Source organism: Lepisma saccharinum, chromosome 1 (assembly GCF_977018435.1).
Source record: "Lepisma saccharinum chromosome 1, izLepSacc3.1, whole genome shotgun sequence".
NCBI classification, from domain to species: domain Eukaryota; kingdom Metazoa; phylum Arthropoda; class Insecta; order Zygentoma; family Lepismatidae; genus Lepisma; species Lepisma saccharinum.
In genome coordinates this window covers 80,004,345-80,016,370 of record NC_139229.1, presented here as the reverse complement: position 1 = coordinate 80,016,370, position 12,026 = coordinate 80,004,345, and the positions used below count along the sequence as shown (strand labels likewise).

Genomic DNA, 12,026 nt, shown 5'->3' with positions numbered 1-12,026 from the left:
AGTTACTATTTTGGTCCAACCCCCACCCCCCCCCACTCCCTCCTTCCGTTCCACATAAAAAATGGCCACATTTATTCTGCGTGACCATTCATTTCCTATCGAGTTCTTGGGACAAACCTCCAATCAAAGTTACAGTTCTGCACAGTGTTGCACTGAAAAGTTACCAGTGGACAGAGAGGAATTCCAGTAACTACACCTGAATCATCGGGACCCCCCCCCCAAACATATACATCCATACACACACATGCTTACGCTTACAGAGAATTTACTGAACCTCCCCTCCTGGCCTAGAAATATTAAAAATACTACACGGGTGCGTGCAATTCTCCATCCATGTAAGGACGTAGTAAATACAGACAAAAACGTATAACACACATACGTATCAACGGACGTAAATGTAAATACAACTTACGCGCACGGGGTTTTCCAATGTTCGTCTAAGTTAGGCCTATGTACACAGTTCACGAAGTGCCAAAAAATAGCAGCGAAGAGAGAATTCCCCCTCATCCCCTACAAAGAGCGCCCTGTTTTTACAGGAAAGGACAGATAATCCGGAGGACAATATTGTATTTTTATTTTAAATGCGTAATTCCGTGGGAGGGAAGGGGGGGTCGGGACGCAAAAGCATCCGGAAATTGCGCTTCCGATATTCGCTACTTCCATTCTTCTCTTCAATAATGTAGCTGTAAGCCACAAGGTCACCCATAAATTTTCAATAAGGTAGGGGGTGGGGGTTTGCTACTAAAAATAACATTTTAAATGCAATTTTGAGCATAAGGAAGTAAAACAAATTGCGGTAAATAATTCCCCATTTGAACTTCTCTTGCGTCGCTTGTCGGCATCTAAGGATAATCGTGGTGATTAGAATGGACGATTAATTAGAAATCAACGAAGGAGCACAAAGTTCCATGATTATTGTTCATCACATTAATATATATTTTTTATGAATATTAAGTCAATAATCAAATCTCATCTTTACACTATACCAGATGAGGAAGTTACAATGACGTAATCACTTCTTACAAATCGCCCTCTCCCCCTTTGAAGAATCTCCATGATGGGTTTTCTGTTGCATGTGGTCACATACTTAGTATATGCATAACCAGAGTTTGTTGAAAAAGAACTTTCTGAAGTATTCCTTGTTCATAAACAATAAAATTACTTAAAAATATATAGCCAACTGTCTGCAGAGGTAACTAAATGTATGTATCAGAATTCACATTAGGTTTTGTAATTGACCACTATTTGAAACTAAACAATGTTTGCGATCTCGGGTAGTATATGGAAATATCTTTTGGTTCTATGCAATGCGCAAAATTAGCGACCTTCACAATACACACATATATACATGTGATAAATTGAAAGTCACGGATGGAGATAGGAGAGAGAAAAGTCAAGGAGAATAGAGATTCAAAGAGAGACAGAGAGGGGGAGAAACAGGGAAATAAATAGGGAAATAAATAGGGAAATAAACACAGAAAAGGTGAGGGAGAGAAGGAAAGAATATGGAGAAAGAAATTGAGGAAAAAGAGACAGAGAAGACACAGAGGAAAAGAGATAAAAGTAGGGATCAGAAAGAGAGAAGTAAAGAGAAGGGTGGAAGAGATAGAGGAAAACGAAAGAAAAGAGAAAATGAGGACCAGAAAGAAGAAGTAAAGGTAAAGAAAGAGAAAAGAGAGGGGAAAACAATGAACAAAATAATGAAAGGGAAAAGGAAAGAAAGAGGGAGGGAAGGAGAAGAAAACAAAGAATGTCAGAAGCAGGAAGAAAGAGAGAAGAAATAAAGTTAAAGAAAGAAATGAAGAGACAGGTAGAAGAAAAGAGTGAAAGGGAAAGGAAAGGAAGGGAGGGAAAGATAAGAAAAGAAAGATACAGTAAAAAGAGAAGAAATAAAGGTAAAGAAAGAGAGAAAATAGACAGGGCGACATAGGTGGAAGAGAAGAGTAAAAGTGTAGAGGAAAGGAAAGAGAAGAAAATAAAGAAAATATAAAACAGGGAGAAGAGGTACAGGGAAAAAGAGATAAATAGTAACATGGAATCTGAGAAAGTGAGAGGGAGAAAGCCGAAGGAGCACTGCCAAGTTTTGAAAGGAATTAATTACCAATTGTGACTGTCGCTACTCCTACACAATCTCTACGTACCACACGACCGACCTCTTCGCCTTCACCAGCTTGTCTATCACAGTACTTATGGCTGCGATAACATTGATGGCAGAAACATGCGACATTGGGCAATTCGAAAGCAAATACCATACGTATGGATCAACTATGTGTGTGATTACATTGCGATATCTCAAATGTAAATTTGCAGACGGTCTCCAAGGAATGCAAGTATCAGAAGCCACGCCCAACACACAAGATTGACTTTCTTGGCGAACAGACCACGGAGCCTTGCAACCGATTATCTTCAGAGATGAACCCCCCTAGGCAGCAATTGAAATAAATACTGGCCACGTCTGAATGTTTATCGACATATTCATGAATTCCAATCCTACTCAAGCTATTGGGACGAATGTTTGTTTTGTCCATGAATCACAGATGGAGTGTTTTGCCAAGGTGGCTACTCAGATAAAATTCAAGTGCATTTCCAAGTTTGAAATATAGTAACATTTGCTATAATTACATTTCACTTGTGTTATCCTTTTTCAGTAAACATTTTAATAATTTATGGACCCTCACCGATCTTAAATGACTGTCGATGAACCCTTTTGGACGTCGAAAGGACGAAAACGCTGTAAGTTTCATATCAGTCATAGGCGTTAGCAGACCCTCTGATTAGGGGGGGGCAAAAACATTAGCGCCGACTTAGGAGGGGCAACGCACTTTCTGCCCCCCAAATTCCTCAAGACGTGTATATACATTATACGCAAAAAAATATTGTTGTCAATCTTGCCTCCTCCCCTCATATTTATATGGCCCGACCCTGTGGCCGAGCGGTTAGCACATCGCGCTGCGACGCCAAGGGTCCCGGGTTCGAATCCCGGTCGGGCTTGGTTGTTTGTGAATGTCCATTCATCAATTTCATCCTTTCATCACTCATCCTCATCTTCGCAAATTAGCCAAGAGGCACAAAACGCGAAGTAAAATAAACTAAATCAATCAATCAATCATATTTATATGAAGTTGCCGCTCCGAGCAAAAACCGTAATGAAAGCTCAGTCTGAAAGGAAACATCTCATTCCATCTCATTGTTTTAATGTATTGATGGCACGAAACAGGGGCGTATGTAGTGCGTGCCCGGGCTACCGAAAAGGGCTACCGAAAATCCCCTTAGTGTAACTTTAGGCGTATTATATTTCAGTTATGTAGGAAGTAATGAAGGCCCCTCCCCCGAAGATGCTTGGAAATAACTTCATTTTCTACAAGAGTATAACATCGTTTACTAACGGCGATAAGATTCCTCTACAGTAAATATCTATGTGAATATATATAGGGTATGAACGTCTGGAAAGGGGGGGGGAGCATATCTCCATCTCCCCCTGGAAAATTAACCTAAAAGTACACATTTCAGTCACAGTAGTTTACATTGTGTATGTAGTGGGGATGCAGGAAAGTGTTAATTTCAATTTCAAGTGGTGTTTTTCAGAGCGCAACACTATAATGAGGAAAACATGCCTCGTTTAACCCTCCCTCCTTGGAAAAAAATCTGCTGACGAACATGATTAGGGGGCAATTGCCCCCCCCCCCCCCGTGCGCACGCCTATGATCAGTATGTGCTTATTTTATAATCGATCGTCTTGTGTTTGTGTGATGGCTGTTTGAACTCTTAACTTCCCTCTTAACGTATTTTGCCAGCGTTACTCTGTGTTGTTTCAGCGGCAGACGATTTTCACGTGAAAAGACTTCAATTATATTGCTGTGTTAAAGGCAGTGCTGAAAATTTGCATTTTATGGATGTTTGTGATTAATTTATAGGGACGAGTGCAGAAAGAAGAGACATTTGCAACACGTCGAGCTACACAACGGTGAGTTAGCGTTCAGTTATATTTTGGAAATAAAGTCAAATCGCCAAATTGGAAAAAAGAAAGGTTTGTATAATTACAAACTTTAGAAAATTTATGTTAATTAGGCTGCATTGCATTCTTCTGATGATTTAATCACTAAGTGATTGTTATCACAAAAATTACTTTCAAATCACAGTGGTCGATATCAAATTTACATTTTTAGCGTTCTGTTATTTATACTTCCTCTGTGATCATATTCATGAAAGTTATATGAAGGTGCATCAAGGAGAACAAAATGTGATTCCATGCATTATTTTGTGAATTAAGTTATGAAACAAGTGTTTGAGTTGAACACACCCAATATTTTTCAAAAATTTGGGCCACTGAATCTACGGACAAAACAACATATCTTTCAAGAGAGAGCGAGAGAGAGATGGAAAGACGGAAGTGCCATCTATGGTAAGAAACGCAAACCAAGGTAGGAATGCACATCTCGACAATAGAAAAGCTTTCTGGGGGCAATCGTCGTATTTCCAACCGGCGAGCAAGGGAGAGCGGGTGATGCAATCAGCTGGTTGCCATGTGTGATCCTACCCCTGCGTTACCGAAATGCGAGACTTTTTCAACACATCGTGCGCCTTTGTATAGAAAAATTTCCAATGCCAGCTGACCACCTATTGCTTAGAGGGGGGGGGGGTAGCGTAACCTTGGGTATATGGAGTGTCCGCGGGGGGAGGAGGATCCAAATATATAAATCCGAGCCTCACCCCGCGATTCTGGGACGTTTCCCAGACATTTTAACCAATTGACAACAGTGGCAACAGTGATTTTCGAAAGGGGAGTTACGTATATTTTTTTCTTAGTAGGCAGTCATCATTTTGCCATCTTTTCCTGCCCTTGACGTTTTTTTTAAGGAATTCTGGGCCAAATGATAGGGTGGCCCCCACCAAAACTCCTTGGGTACGTCACAATTAGACAATCATAATGCAATTCAGTTTTCGACACACCGAAAAAAAACGAGCATAAAACACCAATAAAAAGGAGGGATTTCTTGCCTCATTCTCGACTTCGTTAAATCTAAAATTAAAGGAAGTTTGAAGAGGCTTGAATCTGAATTACGAGCAAACTCATTCAGCTCTTCTAAACAAACAAGGGGGGAGAACTGCCGATTGAAGAACTTAAAATGTGCTCAACAGAGGGCTCCAGCTGTCATCGATCCGACCGTATCCTTCCGCATCTTCCCAAGAGAACTACAAAATTCTCAGGCTCGACACGTCGTGTCATTTAATTTAGGAATGCAATCAAAGCAAACGCGTCTAGAGGCGGTTGTTTATTGAATGAAGGAGACAGCAACATATTAGGCTGGCGAGCGCGGCTCGTTCTGGTTTCCGAAATCGCCCGTCGCAACGCCATTTGTTTCAACAATGAGAAGTAGGCAATGGAATTCCTTCGCTCACAGAGTCGTCACGCCACCTACTTTCGTGAGTGGAGATCCTGAAGCATCCAGGACACACATTCCACGATTCCAGAAGAATTTTCACACCGACCTTCGCCTACAAGCGTTACCTGCAACTCGACTTCCACAGCCTGCCGTGAGTTTTGACTTGTGCGATTGTACAGGGTCTTCCGAAAGTCTCGTCGTCCTCATACATTTATTTTGACATGTATATTTATACACAGTAGCGCCAGGCTCGCATCTAAAATATATTTCGGGAGGGTGCTCCGAACCAAGTTTCTCAGCGCATTACGCCGCCAGGGGTTCGAATCCCGGCCTGGGCATGGTGTTCTTTGTGAGCGTGCTTTTATCAATTTCATCATATCATCACTCATCTCCGCGATTATGCAAAATTGGCAGAAAAGGTAAGTAAAATAAACCAAATCAATTAATCAATCAACCAAATGTCTCAGAAATAATAATAATATTAATATAAATGTTAAAATTAAAATAATTTTATTAACTTGAAATAAAAATAATATTAATTAAAATCTGTAAATTAATATTGTATTGCTATCGTTACATGAATAGGTAAAAAAAGGTATAATAATAGAGATATACGAGCACGCATTTATTATCTTACATACGTGTAGGTGAGATCACCAGAATTTGTATAAAGAAACAATTGAATATTTATTGAACAACAAAACGGCTGTTAGATTCTGTTGAGAAAAAGTAAAGTTTATGATTAATAATATCTTATGCATATTAATATAAGCAGTAGTTTGCATAAATCTTCTTTGGTAGTGTATCCACGGAGGCTGGCTATAAGCCTTTGTTCTCCATTACTTTCAGAATAAGGATATGACCACGGACTGTGTAAATATTACATAGAGATCTAACAAATTGTTATGAACAGTAATTAAGTTGTGAGAATTATTTAAGTGCATTATTATGAAACCGTTTGTTTTCTTAATCGCGCGGACTTTATTTCTAAAATATAACAACAATACGAGGCAAATTATTGGGTGGGCAAATAAGTTGGCACCACTGTACACCCCGCAACCATATTACATACTAACAGCGTCTTCTTTGCGTAATGATTACCCATAGCAGTTATTTACGCACACACCCCCAATACTCCATAATGCCCTCTCCCAAATACGCGACACTCCCTTAATTTTTTTTCTCAGAGACTAAGTTTCTCGTAACTTTGGTGCTAATTTTACCCTCCCCCCTTTAAAAATCGTCCTTAATCCTTACATCCTACCCTGAGAGAGTTCTAAGGTCACATCCTTGCTTCTTCCTTCAGCTGGTTTCTCGCATGACAACGCTGGGTCTCATCATAACACGACAACCAACATCGTGTTCTGGCGTAAGCGAGGAATGCGTTCGTTGTTTATATACACTGACAATTTATCTGGCCTCGACCAAAAGTGTATTTTTTATGCTAAGAGAACTAAACCTAACAATGAAGGCATTCTGCACTGACGTCAGAACACGATGTTGGTTGTTGCTTGTGTTATGAGCGAGACCCGACAAGGTTTTGACAGCAACGCTGCGATACAGATGGTTCTAATCTATTGCGGCACACACACATGACGCGGGCAGACAAAATTTTAGTCTCACGCTACAATAACGAAAACGGCGCTGAATATGTCGAAAAGTAGGTTACGAGTCACTGGAAGTAATACAATAAATGTAAATTACTACTGATGTCCTTGTTTTATATTATGGCTAATCGGAACTTACTTTCTGGACATGTACAGTCACCAACAATAAAAATGGGACACCTAGATCCTGAAATACTAGCTTTTCCTGTAAGGTGTTATGTGTATTGCCTAACTCTACGGCGATTGGATTTTAAAGCAATTTTTCAATAGCAAGCATGGCAACTTCTAGCACCCCTGGAGAGTTAGGCAGCACACACAACGCCTTGCAGGGAAGCGAGTATTCCAGGATCTAGGTGTTCCATTTTTATTGCCGGTGACTGTACGTATAGAGGGTGAACTTTGTAGCAGCCACAAGTCATAAACGTTCCTGCGCCATTTGTGGTAGATGTCTGACCTACACACAATAAGAGTGTGTTGTTAATACTCATTTAATACATTACATAATAAAAATGCATAACAAAAATGCTGATAACGATAACAGTATACGCAAAAAACAGATAGAAGTGTGACTGTTCGCTGAGGCTGACTGAACCAGTGGCGTAGCGGCCGCCCCCGCAAATAACGCAATGCGGGGGGGCGCGAGGTGCAGGGGCCCCCCAATGTTTTCTCTGCACTTTATATAATTTCAGAAATTAAACACAGAGTGTAGTTTTTTTTTAAAAAAATACGAAATAGACAAAATGTAGGTCAACAATAACAAAATTTGAACTTGAAATTCACTAAATAGAAACTTCCGATCGGTGAACTTAGAATACGTATGTATAAACAGAGTTACTGTAATTTACGAGTCAGTGGACACCACAAATAACAAGACTGTTTTTTTCTCTATTTATTTATTTTCATGTGGAAGGTGGTCGAGTGGGTTCCCAGTATGTCTGAGGGGGGGAGGGGCGTACTGGCTCAATCTAAGAGGCCCTGGCAACTTAACCTCTGGGGCCTCAGAAATGCCGTATGAGTATAAATTGTCTGCAGTTGCTCGGACAGTCTGTTCTATACAGGCCCGTAGCCAGGCAGGGGCCAGGGGGGCTGAGCCCCTAGAACTGCCGTCAGCCCCCCCCCCCAGTGCCACTGCCATCAGCCAGGGGGCTGAGCCCTCCCTTGACCTGCCTTGCTACGGACCTGAGTATTGCCAGTGAAGGGGAGAACAAAGGCCATGTTGCCAAAATGACCATAAATTGAATTTTTGTGGAAAAACTTGGGGGCATTGGTGGGTGGGGTATTAGTGAGGGTGGAATAGTCTCTGGTAGGAAATTCTCAGAATCATTAGAGTAGAACAAAATTCTCTCTCTGACGCATACATACTCGCACATAGGCACTTAATCTGCTGTCTCTCATGGTACACCTCGTCCATTTTTTCACGCTACAATTCCACCATTTGAATTATATTAAGTCTTTTCAGATATCTCAGGGGGCCAGTTGTTCCCTCTGCAGGCGCCCTTCATAGGAAGAAGGAAATGAGAGAGGTAAGAGAGAAATATAAATACAGACTACGAAAGACAAATGGAGAAAGAGAAAGAAAGAGATAGGGAAAAAGAAGATAAAGATTGAAAGAGAAATGAGAAACAGAAGAAGAAAGATAATCAAACAAAGAAAGAGTTAGAGAAGAAAGAAAGAAAGAAAGAGAATCAAAGAAAGAGAAAATATAAAGAAAGAAAATCAAACAAAGAAAGAGAAAAGAAATAGAAAGAGAATCAAACAATGAAAGAGTTATAGAAGAAAGAAATACATAAAATCAAACAAAGAAAGAGTTAGAAAAGAAAGAAAGAAAGAGAATCAAACAAAGAAAGACTTAGAGAACAAAGAAAGAGAATCAAACAAAGAAAGAGTTAGAGAACAAAGAAAGAGAATCAAACAAAGAGAGTTAGAAAAGAAAGAAAGAGAAATCAAATAAGGAGTTAGAAAAGAAAGAAACAGAATCAAAGAAAGAGTTAGAAAAGAAAGAAAGAGAATCAAATAATGACAAGGAAGGAAGAGAATCAAAGAAAGAGTTAGAAAGAAAGAAAGAGAATCAAAGAAAGAAAGAAAGAAAATCAAACAAAGAAAGAAAGAAAGATAGAAAGAAAGAGGGAGACAGAAGAAGAAATGAGAGACAAATATAGAAAAATAATGAAAGAGGAATAGAGCAAGAAAGGAACAGGAAATAGAGTAAGAAAGAAACAGAGACAGCAAGAGATGGGAAACATCTAGAAAAAGAGGAAGAAAAAGAAATAGAGAATAGGTAGAAAGACAGAGGGAAAGAAAAGTAGGAAAGAAAGGGAGAAAGAGGGAAAGTAAAGCTAAAAGGAGAACCTTTCAAGATATGACATCCGGGACGGAGGCCACCTGAAAATATGTCATTTACCCCCACCCTCCTCAACAAATGCTCTAGCATCCCATTCTTTTCTATGGGGTAATGCAGCCGATTTAATACAATTAGCTATAAATTAGAGGCATTCTTTTCTACTTAATTGATTGATTGATTTGCTTTATTTTACTTCGCTTCTTGTGCAATTTTCGGCTAATTTGCGAAGATGGGGATGAATGATGATATGAGGAAATTGATGAATGGACACTCACAAACATCCATGCCAAGACTGGGATTCGAACCTGGGACCCCTGACGTCGTAGCGCGATGTGCTAACCACTCCGCCACGAGGGTCCGGAAGGGAGGGCAAGGGGGGGGGGGGTCAAGCCTCCCATATGGAATGTGAAAGTCAACCAAAAATTGTATATCTCACATATATAATTTCATTTCAGCCACAATAATACATGTTTATTATTGCATGAACATGATGAATTAAAATTCAAGCAATGTTTTTTGAGGAGACACTCTTATGGGGGAAAATGTGCCCCCTTTGCCCCCCCCCCCTTGGAAGAAATCCTGCGGACGTCCATGGAACCAGCATATAATCTGTTTTCTGCTTTCTGCCTTGTATCAGAGTTCGCCACTGCCCATCCTAAATCAGATTGGCCCACCCTGTAGAATGCAATGGACAAATTAAGCAATAAAAATAAGATGGAATAAATAAATAAATGTGCTATATGCATTTCCATTAGAAGCTGAGGCCCACTTAAATCTCTGGCACAAGAAAGTCCGGCCCTTACAAAACGTGAGAACCGATTGATGTCATTTGTTAAAATATCTGTGTACTATTATCAGTGGCGTGCCCAGGATTTTCGAAAGGGGAGGGGGGTTACGTGAACTATTTTCAGTAGGCAGTTCTCATTTTGCCATCTCTTCCTGCCTTTAACGTTCCTTTTTAGGAATACTGAGCCAAAGAGGTGGGTATGACTCCCACCAAAACCCACTGGACACGCCACTGTCTAATATTGAAATTTCATTAATTGTCTGAACCCCCCCCCCCAAAAAAAACTCACAAACACGTCTGGCAACGCTCATGCATACCAGATTCCTGACACCGCAACTGCATGAAAATAAGGTAGAATAAAATATAGCGATGACAACAAGAAGCTATGGCGGGATGTAAGGGGTGCTGTTTCCACGTAGGGCACCCAATAGTCAACCTCACTTCCACGTAGTACACCCTGGACTGCAGACTAACGAGGCTCTGGCGACTGGCCCCATAGCCAGTATAATTTTGTTTTGTCCTTATTTGTGCTGAGTGCTCCCTTACAGCCTCAGCTTTTAACGAAAGTCAGAAGATTTTAATATTTTAGTCATGCAACGTTAGAGTTGTTATGTGTAACGATAAGGGACTGGACCCCGTATAATGTGACGGGTGCAAAATAGCCTTAGTGCTGACGCACCCAAAATTTTAAATTCAAATTGAAATTTAAATTCAAAAGAAGCCATGACCCATACAAAATATCTGAACACGCCACTGTACCTTTTCGGCCTAACGTGAAGAAAAAGTAACAGAAATGTTCATTGCACTTACCTGTGTCTCGCAAAATCCATCTCCTACTTTTCTTTCCTGTTTCCTTGACTATGTTCCTCCTCCTCGCCCGTTCTTCCCTCTCCTTCCGCTGGGCAACCCCGTTCCCCAGATTGAGCGTGGGAACAGCGTCCCTCTTCAGGACTCTCCGGGTTGGCATCCCGGCCGACTCGCTCTTGAAGGTGTACGCGCTATCCTCGAAGTGAGCGGAGCAAATCCTTGCCTTGTGAAAGCTTCCACCGGCGCGACTTCGTTGCTCCCAAACCCTCCTCAAGCGAGCATTCCGAGGGAACACGTGAAACACCGTCCCGTTGTCGACCCGGCTTCCGTTGTTGCACGAGGCCACGGAGCACTGTGGCATGTTGGGGGATTTAATTCCCCTGCACAAACATAGTGACGTTAGGTAAGAACAGAACTGGGGTGCATACGCGATGCGAAATGCAACGCCTCGATCCTTTTCACACTTTTGACAAGTACGGATCACCTGATGCACTCGGAACGTTTCCCAGTGTGTGTTAATGTTTTCAAGAATCGTGCAGACGACCTCTTAAGTCTGCTGACAGTGTTTCCAACGCACAAGACGAATTTCGTACCTGTACGTTCAGCCAGGATTTTTTTATGGCGAAGCGCCGAAGCAACACAATTTGCAAATGAACTTACATTTTTTGGTGGTGCTCCCGCGAAGACTAATTATTAGCGCTCCCACCATTGGTCCGAGAGGTCCCGGATTCGATTCCCGCTGGGAGCTACGAAATTTCGGTGTTGACCCAACAACGTGAGAACAATTGGTGCAAGTACTTTAAAGCAATAGCGGATTCTGACCTCGAAAACCAGAAAACAGCGGCGATGGGACTCATGCGTTGTCCGCCGATTTCCGTGGCGGAGTGGTTAGCACAGCGCGCTACGACACCAGGGGTCCCGGGTTCGAATCCCGGCCTGGGCATGGGTGTTCTTTGTGAGTGTCGCTACTTCAATTTCATCAAATCATCACTCATCCTCATCTTCGCGATTAGTCGAAAGTGGCAGAACCAATCAATGGATTCGATGACCACACGTTATCTAACAAAAAACCGCTTGCAAGGTAGCCTACTGGCCATTAA

General features: G+C 41.3%; 1 protein-coding gene across 1 annotated transcript in view; it reads right to left on the bottom strand.

Annotated features, from left to right (window-relative positions):
* Nucleotides 1-11,402, bottom strand: part of Tgi (Tondu-domain-containing Growth Inhibitor) — an 87,837-nt gene extending 76,435 nt beyond the window's left edge. Inside the window, exon 1 of the mRNA XM_083133376.1 lies at nucleotides 10,930-11,402. Coding sequence (XP_082989502.1) covers nucleotides 10,930-11,287 — 358 coding nt within the window. The 5' untranslated portion in view covers nucleotides 11,288-11,402. The remainder of the gene's footprint in view (nucleotides 1-10,929) is intronic.
* Nucleotides 11,403-12,026: the final 624 nt, after the last annotated feature.